Genomic DNA, 21,890 nt, shown 5'->3' on the forward strand with positions numbered 1-21,890 from the left:
AATTTGATCTAAAATTATATTAAGAAATTAAAAACAAAGAGAAAGTTTTGAGCAACAGCATTAGGATTAATGATGCCGTCGCGTGCTCTCGGAAAATCGATAATTCCCACTTCAACCCGGAAATAATTTATGGAACGGTGCTCTTTTAATGTTAGCAGATACTTGTAATGTTTTAATACAACTAAATCATTCACGTTTTAGTGTTACTAATTCCAGACGTTACTTCCGGGTTGAAGTGGGATTTATCGAATTTCCAAGAGTACGTGAAGGCAGCATTAGTGCAAAACCTCCTCCAGCCACTAGAGGGCAGCACAGTATGAGTGCTGAAAGAGAGTGAAGACTTAAAAAGAGCTAAAAGACATCAAGTCAAAGGATAAATTGTTATCTGTCCATAATGGAGACATAACAATGAAAGCACGAGGTGTTAAATTAATGTAGAGGTAAAATAATCTGGATTTGGGTAAATTTGATGAGAAAGGTTCGAGTTCATATTGAAATCTTCAATAAAATTGACTTTTGATCGCAGAGCTCAGTTGTGAGGAACATAAAGATTAAATAAACTAAACGATAATTCTATAAAAAAAAGGAAATTCATACAGGTCTAGGATGAAATGCAGGTGAATTTGACCTTCAGCTGTCTGAACGTGACTTTTGTTTGCCTCTTGGAGTTCTGGAACAGACACACAGACTTATTTGACACGGCACAAACGCAACTATAAATGCAGGTTTAAAGCTTTTGAAACCCCTCCCCTCCAAAAAATGCTTTGAGATGAGAAAACGGAATCTTTTAATATAAAAATACACCTGTACATTGTTCACAAAGCACAGAGGACCAGCACATACATGTAGAACCAGAAGAACACAGATATTGAATATTTGCCATTAAAGTGTATGCGACTATGTTTGAGCATATAAATCAGCAAATCTGTAAACATGAAAATCTCATATTTACTCTAAATAATTCTAAATGACCCAACATCAACACAAGATGGAGTCTGAATGATCAGACACACAAGAATCGGATCCAGAAGAGTGCGATTCTCAGATCACGCTAACAAACAAAGATTTTTTTATCACTGAAACCTGGAAGTAAGAAGAAATTTGTCTGAAAATTATTAAAAACAATAAAACAAATTAGAACGAATTCTAAACTATTTAAACTTTTTCAAAAGTATGACTATATGAGACATTGACCTTGTAAACATTTGAATTTTCTCAGACTGCACTGCACTGCACGCACACACACACACCGTGAGTTTTAGTTAACACTCATAAATGATCAAAACGCAGAGAACATACACATATATTAGAGTTTATAAATACTGTATATTGCTCTTAATAATTCACCTCTGTGCTGTACTGTGAACTTAATGTTATAACTAAAAACATGACCTCAGTCATTTTCAGGTCATTGAGACATGTGTGAACTTGAGATGTGATGAAATGAATCACTGAATCAGAGGTTTGAGTCGATTCAGTGAACACAGAAATAAGAAAACCAATTGAATGTTTAAGGTAACTTAATAGCCACACACAGTGAAATAATTACAAAGCATTACAATGAGCATGAACTCATTAAGAATATTCAAAATATTTTCTTACATAAGCACCCATAACAGGTGCACGCTGTTCTACGCATTTGAACAACATTTATAAAAATCTTAAGTCACTTCAAGTGAAGAAATCTTTGGAGATGGCTTCCACAAAGTTAGGTGCTGACATGAGTATCCCAATAGTGCACAGGATTGTAAAAAAGGAGAAGGCCATCAAACACAATCTATCGATCACTGCCGCCGCGAACTTCCATTCGTTACACAAACTCTCGTTTTCATCCTGACTGCGAAACCTCCTGGCGATGTACCGCACTTCTTCTAAAATCTTTGCCAGTTCCGGTTCCAAAGCCCCGCCCAGACCCCTGCCCCCAGACCCGCCCCCTAGCGATGACACCGTCGCCCCTGGTAACAACACATCCTCACTGGAACCCATGAGATGGCTGCAGAGCACGCCCGAGTTGTGTGAGGAGGCGTAGTGGACGCCCTCCATACCTCTGAAGCCGATGTAGAACATGTTACCGCTGGTGGGCTGCAGCGCCCCCTGGCTGACGGAAAGCTCCACGCTGGACACACTCCCATGCCGAGGCCTGTTGTGACAGGCGAGACGGATCCGTTCCTCACCGGGACGCCTCATGCGGAGAAACCACGCGCACCAGTTTAGAAGGAGAACTCGGGTCTGTGGAACACACACAAAACACAATCTGAGCTAAAAAATGTTTTAACTTTGCAAGCAATTAATGATTTATTTGTGTAATGCCATGAATAAAAAATATTTTATTAAATCTTATACTTTAGAATCAATGTAGGTGACTCATTAGGTGACTTTATTTCCATATTACTTTTGTTTTTTTTGTAAGCGTTTCAAAAAATATATATAGTATGTGTGAAGGTGTTCACGGGTGCACTTGGATCTGAAAACACAAGGTCCAAACCTAGAGAAGAGCATGTCCGGGTTTAAAACTTTGGCATGTGCCTCACACACGGGTCGGGCCTCTGGGATTTTAAAATAAATGTGTTTTTACAGAATAGACCCAAAACCAACTTCAAGCACTTCAAAACAAAAATAGCAGTCGTTTTTTTTTCTTCAATTAATTTTTGCACATGTGGATGGGTTAGTAGTTTGTTTAAATTCAGGGCGGGTACACATTTTCGAATCCAGAAAGACCTCTAATGTATACATTATTATTTTACCATTGCTTTGCCAATGCAACTTGATTTGAAACTTGAATTTGAGATTAGAGAAAATAAGGATTAAGGGTGAATGAAGATGTTTTTCTTACCCATTTTGGCATCTTTCCTCCATCCGGGTCATGATAATGGTACTGTAACACCAGAACTGTGGCGATAACGGACAGACCCACGATCACCATAGTGGTTGCGAAATATTGTGCTGAAACACACAAACACACACACACTTGAGAAACTTTACCGTGTTTCTAAAGAAACACAGATTGAATTTAAAGTCCCTGTGAACAGGAAGTTGCGATCGTTTTTACTTCCGCATTTTGAGGCAATTCCGAGTGAAACGGAATTACTAATGAGAAAATAAGTGGGTGTGGCTTTCGTCTTTCTTTGCGATTTGATTGGATGTATAAAAACAGCCGTTGCGTTTTGAAATGGAACTGGCAGCAGACTGACAGTTGAAGGGGAGGAATTAACGGATGCTCCGCCCAAGCCGTCTAACATACATCATTTAAAATGGAAAGTCACTAAAGGAAGTGCATTTTTAGATTTTAACTAAAGATTATCAGGGTACACAAATTTAAAAAAGAGAACGACACACATTGATAAACTATTTACAATAAACGCTACAATATTTCATGAAAAAATAGGCGTTGTCATTTTTTATTTCACTGGGACTTTAATATGCGCTCATGGTGGAGATAAAGCGTTCATGAGATCTTCGGCCACGTGTCCCATCTGTGAGAACAGTGAACCGTTAACGTTACCTACCAAACACCTGCTTCAGTGAATCTAATCAGTCTGAATCTAACACGACACAGAACCCTCAGAATCACCAAAACACTATTCAAAAAAAGTTTTAAATATTTGATTGTGTGAATTCGAAATAAACATACAAAAACGTCTTGTTACGTTAATTCCATGTTTGATTATACTTATCTACAAATATATCGTTTCTGTTAGTATCTAAATTATATTACATTTATGGATTTTGTGGACACTTTTAACCAAAGCGATTTACACTAATGCCTTTTTATCAAAACAAGTGTTCGCTAGCTATAAAATCTGAACTTCAAACGTTAAATATAGAGGACCTTGAAATCAAACTCATCTTTTCTTTGACTGACGTTTCTCCGCCTAACTGTAAAACAGACGAATAACCGCCTGAGGTAACGTTACCGGGGGAGCACTTTAGCAGAAGTAATGAGGCTTTACCGCGGTGTTTCACGGTGAATGATTGACTTCATTTCTAACAGAGTCATTTGCGCACGATACATAACCGTGAATGTGACAAATGAATTTTGCGGGGTCTTCATTTTCAGGGGTCCGTGAAGAATCGCTCCTCATTTCTCACCGTTTGTATAACTAGAATCCATCTGCCTGATCTGACAAATCAGCAGAAGGCAAGCGGACGAATCCCCGCCCTGTCACAGTGATGGACAGCCTCACTTACCAATCAGCGGTACGGAATCGGATGTGGCGGGCATGATCTCTGCCACCAGCAGCATGAAAACGGTGAGAGACAGCAACACAGTGATTCCTGTTAGAAAAACAAAACTTTTTAGCGTAAAATATTCTGTTAATGAACTCTACAGATCAACGCAGATCTCTGATCAAACCGCGCACCCCATCAGGTTAAAAACCTGTGTCTGATGTAGCGTCGGTCTGTGGACTATAAGTAACTGGATGAAAACATCACGAGTATGTGTCTGAGTCTCTTTATATTGATTCCGGAGCGTCGTTTAAAGTCAATAAATCAGACTACTGGACTCCATCCCATTCCCAATACACACATACGCACGCGCGCGCGCACACACACACGCACGCACGCACGCACGCACACACCGGAGACAAAAACATCAATCTGACATTTAAACATTGTGTGTGTGTTTTGTGTGTGATGTGTGTGTGTCTAAATGTTTTGCTTGATGTGTGTGTGTGTGTGTGTAATGTACACTGGGTGTGTGTTTGTGTATGTTTGATGTGTGTGTGTGTGTGTGTGTTTGTAATGTACATGGGTGTGTGTGTGTGTGTGTGTGTGTGTTTGTGATGTGTGTTGTGATGTGATGGTGTTGTGATGTTGTGTGTTGTATGAATGGGTGAGTGTATGTTTGCGATGTAGTGTGTGTGATGTGTGTTGTGAATGTGACATGCTGCGTGTGTGTGCGTGTGTGTTCTGTGATGTATGTGTGGTGTGAGTGTGTTTGCGTGACGTGTGATGTGTGCGTGTGTGTGTGTCGTTGTGAGTGTGTTATGTGACTCTATGCGTGATGTGTGTGTGTTTGTGATGTGTGTGTGTGTGTGTTTGTGATGTTGTGTGTGTGTGTGTGTGTTTGGTGTGTGTGTTGTGTGTATGTGTGCGTGTGTGTGTGTGTGTTTGTGAATGTAATGTGTGTGATGTGTGTTGTGATGTGTGGTGGTGTGTGTGTGTGTGTTTGTGATGTATGTGTGTGTGTGTGTGTGTGTGTGTGTGTGTGTTGTGTGTGTGTGTGTTGTGTGTGTGTGTGTTGTGTGTGTGTGTGTGTTGTGTGTGTGTGTGTGTTGTGTGTGTGTGTGTGTTGTGTGTGTGTGTGGGGTGTGTGTGTGTGTTGTGTGTGTGTGTGTGTTGTGTGTGTGTTGTGTGTGTGTTGTGTGTGTGTGTGTGTTGTGTGTGTGTGTGTGTTGTGTGTGTGTGTGTTTGTTAAGGTGTCGGTGTTGTTAATGTGTGTGTGTATTGTGTGCTTATTCAGGTTGTTGTATGATGGTTGTGTGTGTGGTTTGTAATGTTACATGGTTTTTGTATGTAATGTGTGTGTCTGTAATGTACATGGGTGTGTGTTGTGTATGTTTATTGCTTTTGTGTGTTGGGTAGTTGATTGTGGCTTGCTGTGTGTGTGTCTGTAATGTACATGGGTGTGTGTTTGTGTATGTTTGATGTGTGTGTGTTTGTAATGTACATGGGTGTGTGTCTGTAATGTACATGGGTGTGTGTTTGTGTATGTTTGATGTGTGTGTGTGTTTTAAATATGTTCTGTATGTGTGTGTCTCACCCAGTGAGATCTTCTCTCCAGAGTCAGCAGGCAGCAGGAACACGAGCAGGGCGAGAGTTGAGATGAGAACGCATGGAACGAGAAGATTGAGCCCGTAATACAGCGTTCTCCTCCTCATGACCAGAGTGAAGGTGACATCAGGGTACGGCTCATTACAGCAGTCATAGAACCTCTCGTTCCTTCTGCCTGGAACCTCTACAACACGCACGCACGCAAGGGTAGAAGGCTAAATGTATTACTTTCAATTACATGGACAGCACAGACCATTAGTCAGCGCATCATCCAATCAGAATCCTCCAACAGATTATCCCTGATCTTCACTGCATGACCTCATCTCCATACAACCCATGCATTATTAAACACACGAGGAGTCTATGAACATTTTTACTATTTTGTTTTCATTTGTTCTTTTTTCTGCTGACTTTAGGAGAAACCCTGAGGTGAGGGTTGGGGAGACTCACCAACCAGATCCCATTCTCCATTAGCGATATATCCAGTGATATCTGCCTCCATCATCTGCAGGTCCAGAGACCATCCACCGTACGTCCACGAGCCAAACTTCAGATCACACCGCTGAACGTCAAACGGGAACCAGCGCACGTCGATGTAACATGTGCTCTTGAAGATTCCTTACCAACAGATGCATTGTGGGAAATGTGCTGTTAGTTTGTCTTTACTGTGGATATTTATATGATGAGATGCAGATTAATATTCACTTAACTACAATTTAGATTAACCAGTGTTTTATCATAGAAAACGTGTAGTAATCATGTTTTTTGGCAGATTAATTATCAGATGTTTTGCAGATATCAGGTTAAACTATGGTTACTATAGTGAGACGATGGTCAATTTGTGGTTACTCTGGATTTAGTTTTATAGGTAACATATACAACACAGCAAGATATGTTATAAAACGCATGGTATGATATCTCCACACAGTTTGCTATAAGAATATATATCTATAACATATACTATAAAAGATAAAAATAGAAATACTAACAGAAGAAAATCTAAAAAAAAAATGACATAGACCATTTTACAAGACGATAACAACACTGATCCAGAAGCACTCACAGTTTCTTCTAGTCTTTTTTTATTTCACATAAGTCTATAAATTAAAATATAATTTTAAACATTTTGTCGTAAATGTTCCATTGGTTGTATTTTGTTAAAACATCGGTGTAGTGTTTAAAAAAACAAACAGAAAGTGGACCGGATTTTACATCTTTCAAAATGTTTTTTCTATTTTGTATTATTTTATTTTTTATAAATAAAAATATTAAATATATTTAATAAAAATATTTTATTTTATTAAGATGTATTTATGGTTACTTTATTTAACCCATGGTTAATTTTCATAAGGGTGTCATGTGTATTTAAACCAGTGATTCCTGTCAAGTTAACTTGTATGTTAATCTGGTTTTGTTGTACTAATTAATATTCATCATTATCTTACTCCAAATAAAAGATGAGCTAAAGTTTAACTACGGTATTAGTAGAAAAACTGTGGTTATACCCATTATAATCAATCTGCCAAAAAACATGGTTACTACATTTTTACTATAATAAAACCATGCTTAATATTTGTCAGGGTCAAGAAATAATGAGAGCTGATAGAAATCACAGCTGACTTCATTCATCACACTGGAGATACAGCTGAAGGTCAAGTTATGTGTGCGTTGCATTGTGGGATGTGTTGTGTCACATGTAGCAGGTCAGTTTTATAGCATGATTTTCAACGTGTTGGAGAAGAGAACGCCGCCCCCAAAGATAAACGTCTATGAATCTCATTTATTTCTCATCATCACGGTCAGTCTGAAATCCTTCCACCCACTTTCCTCCTGTTACATCCTATTACTGTTCTGAAGGCCTTCCGGATCTCTCCAAATGACCCCCCGGGAACACAATGACCGCTCGCTGTCTTTACACATTTACATATCCCATCATGCCTCTCTTTCAGAGAACGTTCTGTAAGTTCACGCTGTCGTGGGGTGATTTCTGCTCGTACGCTTGTATTGATTTCTGTCAGTGCACAAATGCTTGTGACCTCACTGTAATTGAAATACAAAACAAGAATTTACTTTGAACTGTGTGTGTGTGTTTTCTACAGGTGACAGGTGAGCTCGGGTCACCTGAGAGTAGAAACGCCCGCAGAAAACCCAAAAGAAAGTGAAATACAAATTCCCCGGGTAGCATTACAAAAACAATATTCACATGTGCGTGTGTTCGTGTATTTTACCCGGCGGCAGGTACTGGCAGTACCCGGATGAGTTGACCAGCACGTTGGTGTGGAAGGTGGCATCAAACCTCTCATCGGCGCTGTTGAAGAACCAAAACACTTGCAGTCAGAGGTCTTGAAGTGCACAACCTTCCAACTCCTCGGAACGAACAAGAGCATAAAGCATGCCAAGGTGCGGACTCAACGAGTAAATCACAGTTATTTAAGACGCCACAAAACTGCCAAAGATGACAAAGTCACTGATGCGGATACGTAAGAACTGGAGACCAGAAGCAGCTACAGAGTGTCTTTCTCTCTCTCATCTCCACTCGCTCACTATCTCACACACAGATGACAAGAACGTGTTTGAGAGAAGACAAGCGTCTGTCTGTTTGAGAGGCATGCTGGGAAATGGCAGGAGAATCATCTAATGAACCCAAAACTGATACTGAGCAGAAGAGAGACGTTTCATCACGGCAGACGAAAGAATTCACTGGGAATCAATTTAGACTCTTAAAAATAAAGCTGATAAAACGAGATGTTTGTAGCCATGCCGTAGAAGAAGCATTTATGAAAAAATAGAACATTTCTTTCTCAGGTTTTTGTAAGAGATTGTATAATCTACTTTCCCTAAAAAAAGACTTTTGTGAAACCGAACGCTTCTGTGGATGTTAAAGATTGTTTATGGAACCATACATCCCGACCAAGACCCTTAAAGGGCCTTTATTTTTAAGAATGTCCTGTAACATACAATTATGAGACCATTTCAAAATCATTTTTTGTTTGGCAAAATAATCATTTTTGTTTCATTCTGTGAATTACTAACAACATTTCTCCCAAATTTTAAATAAGAAATATTGTTTCTATTTGGATTTAGTTTCAGAAAATGAAAAGTAAAGAAACAGGTCCAAATAACACAACCCTTACAGAAACGACACACGAAATTCACATGTGCAAAAAACCCATGGGATGCCATGTGCGACATGTGGTAATACGTCCCCACATGTTCCTCACACGTCACCACATGTTGCACATGTTTATTATCCTATGTGTTTCACATGGGATTCACACAAAAATGTTCCAAAACACACATTTCACACGTGAAAAACATGTGAAATTAATGTGTCTTTTCTGTGAGGGAAAAGATGCTCTGTATTTTTTCAGACCTTTACATTTAGGAAAAGTTCAAATTTGGATTTGGATCCCAGTTTTCATGTGTCGTGTCATGCTGCGAGTCTTTCACATTGCTGTCGGATGACTTTATGTCACTCCTGAGGTTGGATTTTGATGAAATTAGACAAACACTGGACTGGAATGACCACAATACATCCAGAAACGATGATTAAATTAACATTTGGAGTGTTTTTCACTTTTTTCCACAGTTCCATACAGTACATAAAGTTACGACGTAAAGTTGCACAATGTAAACACTTGCCTGTTGTACAGAAGGATGTCTGGCCTCCAGATAAGAGAGTCCGGGAATCTTACCGTGGTAACTCCAGGGTAATCGCTCGTGTTCCACTGCAGATAATAATCCTTCCAATACTACACAAGACACAAGACTAATTACATTTTTATTTATTAATCCGTTCAATTACATTCATATCTCATTTTGGGATTGTGTTAGCAAGGCGAAAGTCGTGGGGTTTGATTCCCCGGACACACACACTGATAAAAAATGCATTTTGGATAAAAGCATCTGCCAAAAGCATAAATGTAAATAAACGAAGGCCTTTAGGATATAATAAACACAACATAACCTAATAACATGAACAAAACATCATCCGTGTGTCTGGGTTTAGACATCTCTATATGACATCTCACAGGCCTCTTCTCTCTCCGCTAATAAACGTGATTTCTTCGGAAGCAGCGCAGCTTCTCATTTATTATATCAGATTTAATGACATCATCAGACTCTGGCATGTGTCTCCTTAAAGTCGTTTGCTGTTTATCTCATAGGTCTAATGGCTTTGTCTTTTGCATGCTGGGAAGACAGTTATTTTAGGGTAGATGGAAGAAAGCAGACAGCAGGTTTTGATTTCTCTGGAGCTGAAGGGGCGTTTAATCCTGTTTAACAGCTCTGGAGTTTAGCGCTTAGCTCAAGACCGAATCCGACCTCCTACACACGAGAGAACCACACACGACACAGCAGTAAGAGAAACACTGCAAAACCTCACAGAAAAATATATAAGATATGTGAAGAAACACAAAGAAGTCAGTCCGCGTACACCCGGTACTGTTCGGCTACTAAGATGTGTAACTGAGGAGTTTTTGGATGGCGTGGAAGAGCATATGCTGAGAAAAGAGTATTTCTGGCCGGGGTGAATTTTAAAGCGTGAGGTATCCCTCGGGGTGTGAAATAACCTTCATGGCATGAATGGAAAGTGAGAAGGTTGCTGTGTTAGCTTCTTTCTAATCTTTATGGAAACGAGAGGCTTTCTGGTGGTTTCATGCGAGTTGAGCTCTGATAACCCATTCGTGTGTGTGTGTGTGTGTGTGTGTGTGTGTGTGTGTGTGTGCGTGCATTTAGAGGAAAACAGCTGACGCCTCAGGTACCCTGAACACATCTCTTCAAGGTCCTCTGCTGAATGTCAACAGTTTATAAAAGCAGAACCATCATAGTTTTCGCAAAGAATCATTAAAAACATTTGAAAAAGCTTTAAAAATATGCAAATAAACAAATTAAATGAAATAAATCAAATAAAATGTGATTAAAATAACAATACATAGTCAATTATTAGATTGGTTTACTTTTTTTTCCCCCATTTAGCCTCAGAGAGCATTAATAGTGAAATTAGTTTTCGTAAAGTGGTTCAGTAGAATTAGTAAATTAGTTACTTAATACACATTTAATTAAGTTAAACATGAATACTAATACATTTTTTATAAAAAAAAATAAACGCAAAATAATACATTTCATAATACATCACAAAAGCGAGAAGAAAAAATGTAACAATCTAACTTAATTGAAAAACTAATTTTAGATTAAAAAAACAAAAATTGTCAGTGTTCATTTTTCACTTGGGCGATTATAAAAGATTTTAGGAGGTGGTCCCTCACACGAGAATGATCATGCTTGGCTGTCCATTGCAAAACTGAAAACCCCTGAGACACTTTGGAACCGTACGAACATTTAATAAAACATTTCATTTTCCGTGGTCACTGTCTTCATCATGTTCTACCCATCGGCTTTAATCTCATCCGTAATGATCTCCGATAGCGGACTTTAATTTTCCTAATGCAGCCACTTAAAGCAGAACAGAGCCGAAGAGATGCATCATAGACGGGCTGATCTGGGATCTGTGTCTACTGTAATCTTATATTGTGTCCTGTAATGATGAAGAATGTATAAAATGGCTCACACTGCACATACAACCCGTCTGAGATGTGACCCAGCACAGTTTGCTTTTTATGACTTTAATGGGTCAAATCTGAAATCAATGATAACACAATCATCTCAGCAGACGCACGGACGCCAGACAAACATCCCACATTAAAAATACTGTATTTACTTGAGTAAAATACTATAGCAGCTTTGATACCAATTTTTTAAACCAACTTTTACTTCAGTAAATATGAAAGTATACTACAGTATTTACTACAGTTCATCAGCCTATAGTTAATAAATACTATAGTATACATTAACAAAGTGTAGTAATTGCTATATACAGTATATGTACTATATACAGTATATATGTACTATACTACAATTTACTACAGTTTACTATAGTAAAGTATACTACTGCATTATTTATGTAGCATTTGATATCTTATTCTTATTTTATTTGACTATGTTTTACTTAGTTTTTATTTGTAATTAATTTTCATCACATATATCAGTGTTACAATTGTTTCAATTTCATGAACATGACAATTAGATGACAGCTTCTTATTGGCTGGTTTGTTTACTAGTGGTGCAAATTACTGTAGTAAAATCACAGTTTTTTGATTCTAAGAATCCCAGAATGACCCGCTGGAAACTGCAGTGAATCTTACCAGCTGAAGCCAGATGTTTGTGGTCAGAACCTGGTTCTTCTCATCCTGAAGATAAAACACAACAGTCGGGATCCCATCAGCTCAATTGCCTTTCAGATCTTACAGCCTCAGTCCTCTCTCACTTTTATTACACAAAAAAGACTGGAATTTATACCAAAATGTACCTTCTGTGTTTTAAAGAAGAAAGAAAGTCTTATAGAGATGTAACGAAGACTCACCACATCCATGATCTGCATCAGACTGAAGCTGAAGCGAACGGTGAGCGAGTGAGAGTCATTATAAACCGGACGCTCCAGAGGATTGTAGTTTCTCATCAGATCTTTGTAAAGTCTTCTCTGATGTTCTCCCTGTAGAGACACTAATACACACACACGCACACGCACACACACACACGCACACGCACGCACACACACACACACGCACACGCACACACACACACGTCCATTCAATGGAAAGCATTGATATGAAAAGTGAAATCACGTGTTAAAGGTCAATGTGGTTCATTGTGTGCTGATGGTTTGGTCTGTGGGGTCACCGCTTCATTACTGGCATCATTGCGATACTGAGAATTTACCCCACACCCAAAACTGAGAATTAAAAAAGCAAATTTTTTAAAAGAATCATGAATCAACCCCAAATTCAACCGAATCATCACCAAATTTCAGTTTCCACCTGCGTCAAATTACGAAGTAAAGAATCGTAATCAAATCAAATGCTTGTCAGATCAAATTAAAGAAACCTGGACTCAAGACTTGTATATCCCACAATCCCACGTTTTCTAGGTTAATCGTGTTAGAAACTCTTTTGTTAAATGTTCTGTGATTTGATCCGTGCCGGACGGGCCCGTGTTAAACGCAGAAGCTTTCATTGACACGGAGTTCAGGAGAAGGTTTAAATACGCTCAAAGCTCCCCGAGGAGTCCATGTGCCCTCTCACAAACATATGATGAGCTCATGCTGCCAAATCAATCATTTCATCCACACTTAATGTGCAGCAATATCCCATCAAGACCAGAAGATCCCAGTAACCTCAGCCAAGAATTCTCCTCAGAAACAGTGCGATTCAGGACACTGAGGACAAGTTTAGAAACAACACCAAACATAAAAACATGAAGCTGGATTAAAGTGATCAAAATACACTTTAAATTCATCAAGTGCAAGAGATGAGATATCAAAGACAAAACCATCACACCAACTGATCGATGTGATGCCGTTCCCAACATAAACATTTATACTGAACCAGGTTACACCTGTACCTTCTTACACTCAATGGTACCATCTACACAAACAAATACACAAAATATATACAATTACTTCCTCAATGTAAACATGTATGCACATTTTGTTGTTAAATCACCACAAGCATAAAGAAACTCTACAATGCTTTGTCAGAGTACAACAGAACAGAAAAGATAGAAAAAATAGGACTGAATAGAGTAAGAATAAGAGAGAAGAGAATAGAATATAGAACAGAATAAAGAGTAGAATACAATAAAAAAAGAGTTTAATAGATAGAAGAATAGTAAAGCAGAATAGTATAGAATAGACAGAACAAAATAAAAAATACAAGAGATAGAATAGAATTGAATGTAAAATAAAACAATATAAACACATTACCAATTTAACCAAATATTCCCAATGTAACAACAACAGAAAAGCTGTTTTTCCCCTCATAGAAATGTTTATTGTCGTACCGTGAATGAAGAGAGCCGTGCCGAACAGAGCCAGAGTCCAGAACCTAGAGCCCATGACTGTCACACCGGACGAGAGGAGCCGAATGAACCCGAATCACATCACTCAAACTCAACGGGACGCACAATTACGCGCAGACTGTGACGCGCTCCGGAGCCGCGTGCACACGCGAGCGCGTTAATTATCCCGAGCTCACGGACCGCCTGCAGCCTCCGGTGACCGAACCGGACACATAAAACCATATGAGACTGAACTCAGACACTAAAGCTGATCCACGATCAGCCCTGACGCGACGCGACGCACAGCGGGGAAACACGCACGGCACACCATACTTTATTACTGCAATAAAACCAATGAACTGTGACAAGTACAACGCAAAACAACACATGCATCCATCTGATTTATTTAAAACAAACTTGCCACATAATTGTTGAACATGTCGCGTCTGTATGTGTGCTTGTAGGCTATCGACAGTTTTGTCTGTTGCGTTAAATTTGTATCGTTTATTTTACACATTTTCATTTATTTTATTTTGCTTAAGCTTCTCTAACCAAGAAAAATTACTCGTGTTTGTAAACATACCTGACAATAAACCACATTCTTTCAATCATTAACTTATTCACAAAGCATTTACACTCTTAGTTCACACACACAATAACTTCTGAATGTCACTGTATTAGAAGGCTAAAATCAGGGGCGGACTGACCAGTACGACATTCTGACAAAGTACAGAACGGCCGTGACCAGGGGCGGACTGGCCATCTGGAGTATCGGAACTTGTCCCGGAGGGCCGCTAATGTATGGGGCCGGAATGGACGCTTGGGCCCGGACAGACGGACGTTATTAACGCGAATGCACGCAACGCGAAGGCATTAGAGAGACGGACACGTATGCATGTAACGCAATGACACGTTACATACAACCCACCACAGCTGTATAGTTCCACAAAGAACCTTATATCCACACAACCTTTCTGTTACACAAAAGACTATACAATGTAAGAAAGAAATTATTATTTTTGAGTTTTGGGGAAGTAAAATGGTTCTATACATCATACATTACTATGATTTGATATTATGTTACAGCACTCATAAGTTGTATTAATAAATGGCATTCAGACTTTAAAGAGTAAATGCCTGTGTGTAAACATACATCCACCTGACCTGAGATGAACGCAAGATGTGAAAAACACGCATTTATTAAACAAACATAACAGGCACTATTACAGACCATTAAACATAATAAATCTGAGATTTCTCCTGCTTTACTGTAGATCTTTGCGAGTTTGAAAATAGTTGTATTGCTTACTGTACTGGAGTTTTATTAGTGGCTCTAACATCTGTTTAAGAGTCCATTAGGAGAGCACATTAGTTTTATTGGACCAAATAGCCTTCGTGTCCAGAGGTTAAATGATCAGATCATTTTATTAATGTCTTCAGAGCCAATTCAATTCTTGCCTTTTCTATTCATAACTCTAATATTAACGTCTCATATATTACAAACATTTATAAAACAGCATCAGCTGCTTTAACACAGGATTTAGTAGTCTGCCAAGAGAGCTTTTTAAAATCTTTTGAACAGAAGCTCTGGTCACAGAAATAGTCAAATGTGAGGATGATTTAAGCGTCATGGAGCATCTGGAGGTGAAGTTCACTCATTGCATCCTATCGACGAGCAGAACTGATCTCAATCAAACACACCAAGGTCTCACGCCACCCAAACAACGGCTGTAAATCCGCAGTGACGGGGTAAACCTCAGAAACCATTGATAGTTTTATGACAGAATGTATCTCTGCGTGAGGGTCAATTCACACACACCAGATGAAAATCCTCTGAACGTTTAATACTCAAACGTTTACAGTCACTGTAAACTGTTTTTCAGTACAAATACTGCAAAGTGCAAAATACATACATTTTTAAGGTTTAGTAAAGGTTATTTACTAAATCAGATTCAGTCATGGGTGTAGAAAAGTTGAGAAACTCTTGTAAGATGTGCTCGTGTATTAAGTGCCGAGTCTGTCGTTCAGAAAGCCGTTGGTTTTGGAGTCTTGAAGCAGCATGTTTGCCACATCGAGAAACTTGTGCTCGTACGCGAGTTTATAATGCGTGTAAACGTCCTCACAGTGAGACAAAAGCCTCTTCAGATTCTGACTGGAACTCGCCGGCGGCTTGTGATGCAACATTCTGCAAAATAAAAGCCAAAAATGACCGAACCGCACGCTTTCACATTTGACACTTAAGGAGTAGATTTACAAATCTGTTAAATAGGAAACACAAATATGAGATGTCCACATCTGACCGCATTTATTAACTCGGCTTACTTTTTCGAGATCTCCTCAAACAGGCTGGTGGGCAGCGATCTGTGGCGTTTAAACTCCTCCAGGTAGCCGAATTCACCGTTCACAATGATCTTTTGAAACAGAACCTCCGCCCAGTCCGGGCTGTGGTCGTACGCTTCGGCCAACACGAACGCCTGCCGAAAGAAAAACAGCCAACAAACTTCACAGGTCACTGAATGAGTTGATAATGTTGCTGTGGGCCTTTATAACTGTGCTTTTATTCTGTAAATGTCAACATCCATAATAATTCAGATTGTGGCTGAGGGCATAAACGTTTATGTCAAAAATGAAAACGATTATTAAAACACCCTCATGTTGTTTTAAATCTGTATTTGGTGTTCCTGTAGCTCAACTGGTTGGGTTGATAGCAACACACATACTGATCAAATGAATCATTCTGGATAAAAGTGTCAATCAGATTTATAATGAATAATACTATAGAATTATGTACTGTGAATGAACACTTCTTATATATCAATTCTATATTATATTTTAAGATATAATATATTACATTACGATTGTAAGACACAGAGAGAGTGTGTGTTTTTGAGGTAATACCTGGTAACAGCGCGGTAGAGAAACAATGGCGCTCTGGAGGTCAGACGGCCTCAGATTGATGACACGCAGCTCCTGTCCGTGATTCAAGAAATGCAACTGAAGAGTGACCAGTTTGGCCATTTTAACACATTTAACAGCCTGACGCACACACGAGTCCTGTGACACACAAATACACACACTTCAGAGATCAAAGATATTCCACAAATTAAATTAAATTGTTAAAAACAAAGTAAAGTAAAATAAAATATAAAATAAAGAAGAGTTAATAAAAGTGTTAAAGTAAAATCAAATGAAATGGTTAAATAGCCCAGAAAGACAATAAACTACACATAATCCCGAGAGATTGAACAGTGAAACTGAATTTCTCACATTAACACCCAAAACCAGTATTAAATAATAGAGTATATAAAGAGAGTTCCGGTTCAAAGTTGAATGTAAAGAAATACCTTTGAGTAGCTCTCAGCCGCGTCTTTCAGTAAAGTCAGAACCTTCACTAAAGTGTTCTTCAGATCTCCAGTGATGGCTGCTCTCCACAAAACATGAGACATAAAATTCATTTAGAAAAAAACCTGCTTAATAGTGAATGACTTTTTCTTCATGTTCTAAATGAAGTTTCTCTCACCCCACGGCTGGGATTCGATGATCTTCAGCTGTGTTCTCGCAGCGGCCTCGTGGTTTTCTCCGATCTCACGGCACATGCTGAAACACAGAGCGACCATGTTGTGCTTCTCGCTGTCCCCCGGCAGACAACGCTTGATGTAATCCAACAAGGCCGTCTTCAGTCTGACGTTCTGCGCGCACACACACACACACACACACACACACACACACACACACACACACACACACACACACACACACACACACACACACACACACACACACACACACACACACACACACACACACACACACACACACACACAACGTTACTTCAGGATGTGACATCACACGTCATTTACTTTCTCAAGATCATTTAAATCTCACCGATTCCACTTTCTTCCTCAGCAGCATCTCAAACCGATGGTTCTGATGCAACAGGTCAAAGATATACGTCATGTCATTGTACCTGCCGATACCTGTGAGCAGACGCACCTGTGGAGACGGATGAAAACATCTACATAAACCCTAAAGATAAGCAAGGTTATTTAAACTATTAAAACACTTCTGGTCATTAAAATCAAATAAAATATAAGCCTAAATAGTATTCGAAAATTTTAACTAAATGAAAAACAGAAACGTCCCCTCTGCAATAAACTGAAAGTTTAAGAGGCACAAAAAATATGAACTGAAAACAAATAAACTAAACTAAACCCTGGATTATATAAATGAAAATCATAAAGCAATATAAAAAAATAAAAAGACAAAAATCTCATGACAAAATAGCTGAAAATTAAAATAAAATTAATATAAAAACAAAAAAATATAAAATTAAATTAAAATATGACAAAAGCACAAAACAAAATTGCTTAAAATTTAAATACAATGAATATAAAAACTAAACAAATAAATAAAACTAAAACTGAAGAAAAATTCAGCAATATAAAAACAAACAAATAAGTCCAATACAATATTGCTAAAGAATAAATAAATAAAATGAACATGAAAATTAAAATGAGAATATAAAATAAAGCCAATTTAAAATATAAATGAAACTTAAATACAACTAAAAACAGAACTTCAATAACTCTGCAATAAAAACGATTAAACTATATAGTTTCTCACAATTTCTCAAGAAAGCGAGATTTGGGCTTGTATTAGTCTGCCATAAAGTATTTATTACCAGATGATGTGATGATTTGAGATGTGATCTTACTGACCAGCAGTCCGTATCCTTCGCCGTGAGCCAGGTGTGTGTGACTCAGGTGTCTGGCAGCCTGCAGGACCCTCACGATACCCTCCATGTTACAGGTGAGACTGAAGCAATCGTGAGCTAAAATCAAGATCTCTACAGCTGCAGAGACGCATGATCAAATCAAACACCGCGTTTGTGCCAGTCAATGAACACACTAGAGGATTATGGGTAACCGTGTGTGTGCACTCACTGCAGCTGAGCTCTGACAGAGGAACGGTGGAGATGATCTCCAGCAGTTTGCTTCCCACCAGGTTTGGATCTCCACACAGTTTGGCGAGTTGAATGAACTCCTCCCTGCTGTCCACCGGCCCGTACATGAGACGCTCTCCTAAAGACTTCATTTTAATAACACCTTATGATACAGTACATAACGGCGATGAACCTTCAGGTAACCAACGGATCACCTGTTTGACCCTCGTGAGATGAGCTGAGCAGACCGTCCACCACAGCTGAAGATATGAGCTGAGCCACGGCATCGGAGCGCAGGCCCTGAACACTGATGAACGCTTGAGCTTTCTTACAGCGATCCGACTGCTGAGACAGAAGAACCTTCCGCAGAACCGCCTCGGGTTCTTCAGACGAGATCTCTGCGTATGTGCACTGCAGCTCCTGACCGAGAGAGACGTTTTGTCTGGTGTTACTTGAAAAAAGATGCTTCTTAAAGTGAGAAAAATATTACTGCTCTTTCATAGCTCAGGGGAGTTTTTACTGAAGCGTCAACTTCGTCTCAGATGTTTCTCCATGTAGATGTAAGTGATATTGAGACCTTCGATAATATCGACTTTTGATTGCAGACGAGACAAGTCTGAGCTCAGTTTGACACATTGTTGACATCTCTTCTCTCAATCTCGAATGACAGACACATTCATTTTTTTCAGGAGAAATATCTGAGACGCAAACCCATTTCCATTTGCTCTCATTGATAAAATAATTGAGATCTTATAGAGATCTCATCTGAGCTGACGTGTACCTTTGAAAGCTCGTAGAGGCTGAGAACCTGTTTGCAGTAACTCTTGCCGTGACAGCACTGATCCACCAGCTGCTTGAGTTGAACCAAGACGGCATCTTCAGGAGATGAAACCACCACAAATGACGACAGACTGCTCGTACTGGGAGCTAAAAACAAAAGAAACTCCAGAAAATAAGCAAATATAGTTCAATCTTAAATGCCTGAAGATATAAAAGAAAAACTTACATTAATAATAAAACAAATCCCAACCTTGAGATGCGAATTCTGGAAACACGTTTTGTATTAAGATGTAACGATTCACTCAGCGCACGATCTGATTCACGCTACTGATCTCACGATACGATTTATTTTTACAAAATTACTTGAGACAATAAAAGGACCGTTGTTCATTTCTTATTTATTTCTCCAATGCTGCACATTTCTTTGTAAATTAAAACACTATTGTATGTCAAATAACAAAATTAAACTGCAATTTTAAAACATTTAAAAATTCCAAATAAAAAAAAGGAATAATACAAAAGTCTAAGACTTTATCTGTGCTTTTCTTGGATTTTTTACATTTAAGAAATATCCGCATATCTACGTTTTCCAAGTCTGTCGTAAACACAGCGGCCCCTGCTGTTCAAATCATGTATTGCGATTCAAATGATCAAATCAACCGGCTTGAATCGTCACATATTATAATCGATATTCAATGAATCGTTACATCCCGAATTAAGACTGCACCCCATTTTTATTTCAAAAATGAAAACAGAAGGCAGACAATCGTCTCTCACATGATGGCAAACTGCGTCTAGATTCTCCATCCGGACTGTGAAGCTCCGGCAGTCCCGGCTGCAGCTCTCCACACGCCAACCCACGACACCTCAGAACCAGCCACATGTCTCTGTGAAACGAGCCGAAGTATCGACACACTCGACTCGCTTCGTTCACGCTCCCTTCGTTCAGCAGCTGGCCAACGAGAGCGCTCAGAGCTTTACGGTCTTGTTCGGACAGCGCGCAGTCGTCTTCGCTCGCCGGAAGACCCTCCAGACTCAGATGCGCCTGGTCGTTTACGACGGCCATTTTGGAAAAGGAAAACTCTTTCAGGAGGTTTTCGAAGGAATCTTCCGAGAGCGCGGAGGGAGCGAACAAACTCTCTCGTTCCAGAGCCGTGCGGAGGACCAGCCATCGGATGCGATATTCCCACTGTCGTTTCTCCAGCTGTGCCAGACGCAGGACGGGCAGCGGAGACTCACGGCATGACAGCCAATGACCCGCCAGGCCCAGCAGAAGACAGCGTTCTTGAAGCTGAATGACCTCTGAATCCGACTGCAAGGGCTCCTAATGAGAAATAACAGCGTAAGCTTGCAAACCCCAAAAGGGACGGGTCACCGAAATTAGAGACCTCGGTTTGAACAAGCCTTAAAGGGACAGTTCACCCAAAAATGGAAATTCAGTCATCATTTATTCACCCTCAAGTGGTTGTAAATCTGTATGCTGTGAAACGCAACAGAAGATATTTTGAGAAATGTCCCCGTGGTTTTGTGTCCATACAATGGAAGTCATTGACATGAGTGAATGAGTAAAAGAATGTTCAATTTTTGAGTAACCCATCCCTTTCACAGGACATATTTGACCAGAATAAAACATTATAACATGAATCTTCACCTCAGCCTGAGACAGAAAGAACTGGCAGGCCGTCTCAGGGTCGACACAATCCGTCTTCAGCTGATGATGACACTTCCTCCAGAACCCCAGACGGGTTTCCTGTCTGTCCCACTGACGCTTGGCTTTGAGAGCGGACAGATCTCGCAAGAGCTTTGAGACGGACACAAAACATCTCAATCATTTATTTTCTCTTGGATTTCTATGATCTCTAGAATGAAACTACTGGATCGTTTCAACATTAGGCGGATTTTGAAACTGTACCTTTAAGACTTTTAGATGGTCTATGTTAGGATTAACTGACAAACCTCATTTATAATCAGGCAGTCGACGGGCAGCTCGGCCAACTGCGCAACTTTCCTGGCCTGCGTGAAGAGTCCCGTGTCCTGCAGCTGTTCCAGCATCTTCCTGCACTCCCCCTGCAGAGCGGAGGTGGAATAATCCTCCAGGAGACACGGAGACAGCGGGACGGGCGTATCTGAGAGCACCTGACTCAACTGACTGAGCTTCTTAAAGTCTGGACCTGAACAAACAAGACGAGAGGAAATGAAGTCAAACAGTTTATGAAGGGAAAGTGGTTTTAGCGAGACGTGTCAGTCACCGTTAGATTTGAGAAGACGCTCCATGTCCACCAGCAGCTGAAGAAGACGTCTGAGCTCGTATTGAGTTCTGCTCTGCTTCAGGAGAACCAACAGAAGAACCGACGCTTGAGACTCCACCCACTGGACCGGCAGAACGTCACAGCTCAACACGACACTGCTGCTCCGCAACTGAGACAGAGAGAATTTATCTTCCAACATATGTACATAAAATTATATTAATCTTCATTTCTATGTTTATATATTTCCATAT

At 39.5% G+C, this 21,890-nt stretch overlaps 2 protein-coding genes across 15 annotated transcripts in view; both read right to left on the bottom strand.

Moving 5' to 3' along the window:
* Positions 1 to 500: 500 nt before the first annotated feature.
* LOC130552145 (neuronal acetylcholine receptor subunit alpha-7) lies at positions 501 to 13,929 on the bottom strand. Its single transcript, XM_057330295.1, has 10 exons — positions 13,672 to 13,929; positions 12,197 to 12,336; positions 11,979 to 12,023; positions 9,418 to 9,527; positions 8,004 to 8,083; positions 6,226 to 6,393; positions 5,765 to 5,959; positions 4,189 to 4,275; positions 2,834 to 2,943; positions 501 to 2,229 (listed from the first exon to the last, which is right to left on the bottom strand). Exons 1-10 carry the CDS (start codon positions 13,724 to 13,726, stop codon positions 1,672 to 1,674), a joined length of 1,548 nt encoding a protein of 515 aa, XP_057186278.1. The 5' UTR covers positions 13,727 to 13,929; the 3' UTR covers positions 501 to 1,671.
* Positions 13,930 to 14,056: 127 nt separating this feature from the next.
* spg11 (SPG11 vesicle trafficking associated, spatacsin) overlaps positions 14,057 to 21,890 on the bottom strand; it is a 62,875-nt gene continuing 55,041 nt past the window's right edge. For 13 of the 14 annotated variants that reach the window (XM_057330290.1, XM_057330291.1, XM_057330286.1 and 10 more), the window contains 14 exons: positions 21,640 to 21,808; positions 21,347 to 21,561; positions 21,042 to 21,191; positions 20,168 to 20,714; positions 19,392 to 19,537; positions 18,826 to 19,030; positions 18,612 to 18,749; positions 18,387 to 18,520; positions 17,554 to 17,661; positions 17,189 to 17,357; positions 17,013 to 17,089; positions 16,567 to 16,722; positions 15,991 to 16,142; positions 14,057 to 15,853 (listed from right to left, as the gene is read on the bottom strand). In XM_057330290.1, the coding sequence (XP_057186273.1) occupies positions 15,673 to 15,853; positions 15,991 to 16,142; positions 16,567 to 16,722; positions 17,013 to 17,089; positions 17,189 to 17,357; positions 17,554 to 17,661; positions 18,387 to 18,520; positions 18,612 to 18,749; positions 18,826 to 19,030; positions 19,392 to 19,537; positions 20,168 to 20,714; positions 21,042 to 21,191; positions 21,347 to 21,561; positions 21,640 to 21,808 (2,547 nt within the window). In that variant the 3' untranslated portion in view covers positions 14,057 to 15,672. Of the gene's footprint in view, positions 15,854 to 15,990; positions 16,143 to 16,566; positions 16,723 to 17,012; positions 17,090 to 17,188; positions 17,358 to 17,553; positions 17,662 to 18,386; positions 18,521 to 18,611; positions 18,750 to 18,825; positions 19,031 to 19,391; positions 19,538 to 20,167; positions 20,715 to 21,041; positions 21,192 to 21,346; positions 21,562 to 21,639; positions 21,809 to 21,890 lie in introns of those variants that run through there. The other variant, XR_008962685.1, reaches the window with a different exon arrangement.

Source organism: Triplophysa rosa, linkage group LG3 (genome assembly GCF_024868665.1).
Source record: "Triplophysa rosa linkage group LG3, Trosa_1v2, whole genome shotgun sequence".
Taxonomy (NCBI): Eukaryota; Metazoa; Chordata; class Actinopteri; order Cypriniformes; family Nemacheilidae; genus Triplophysa; species Triplophysa rosa.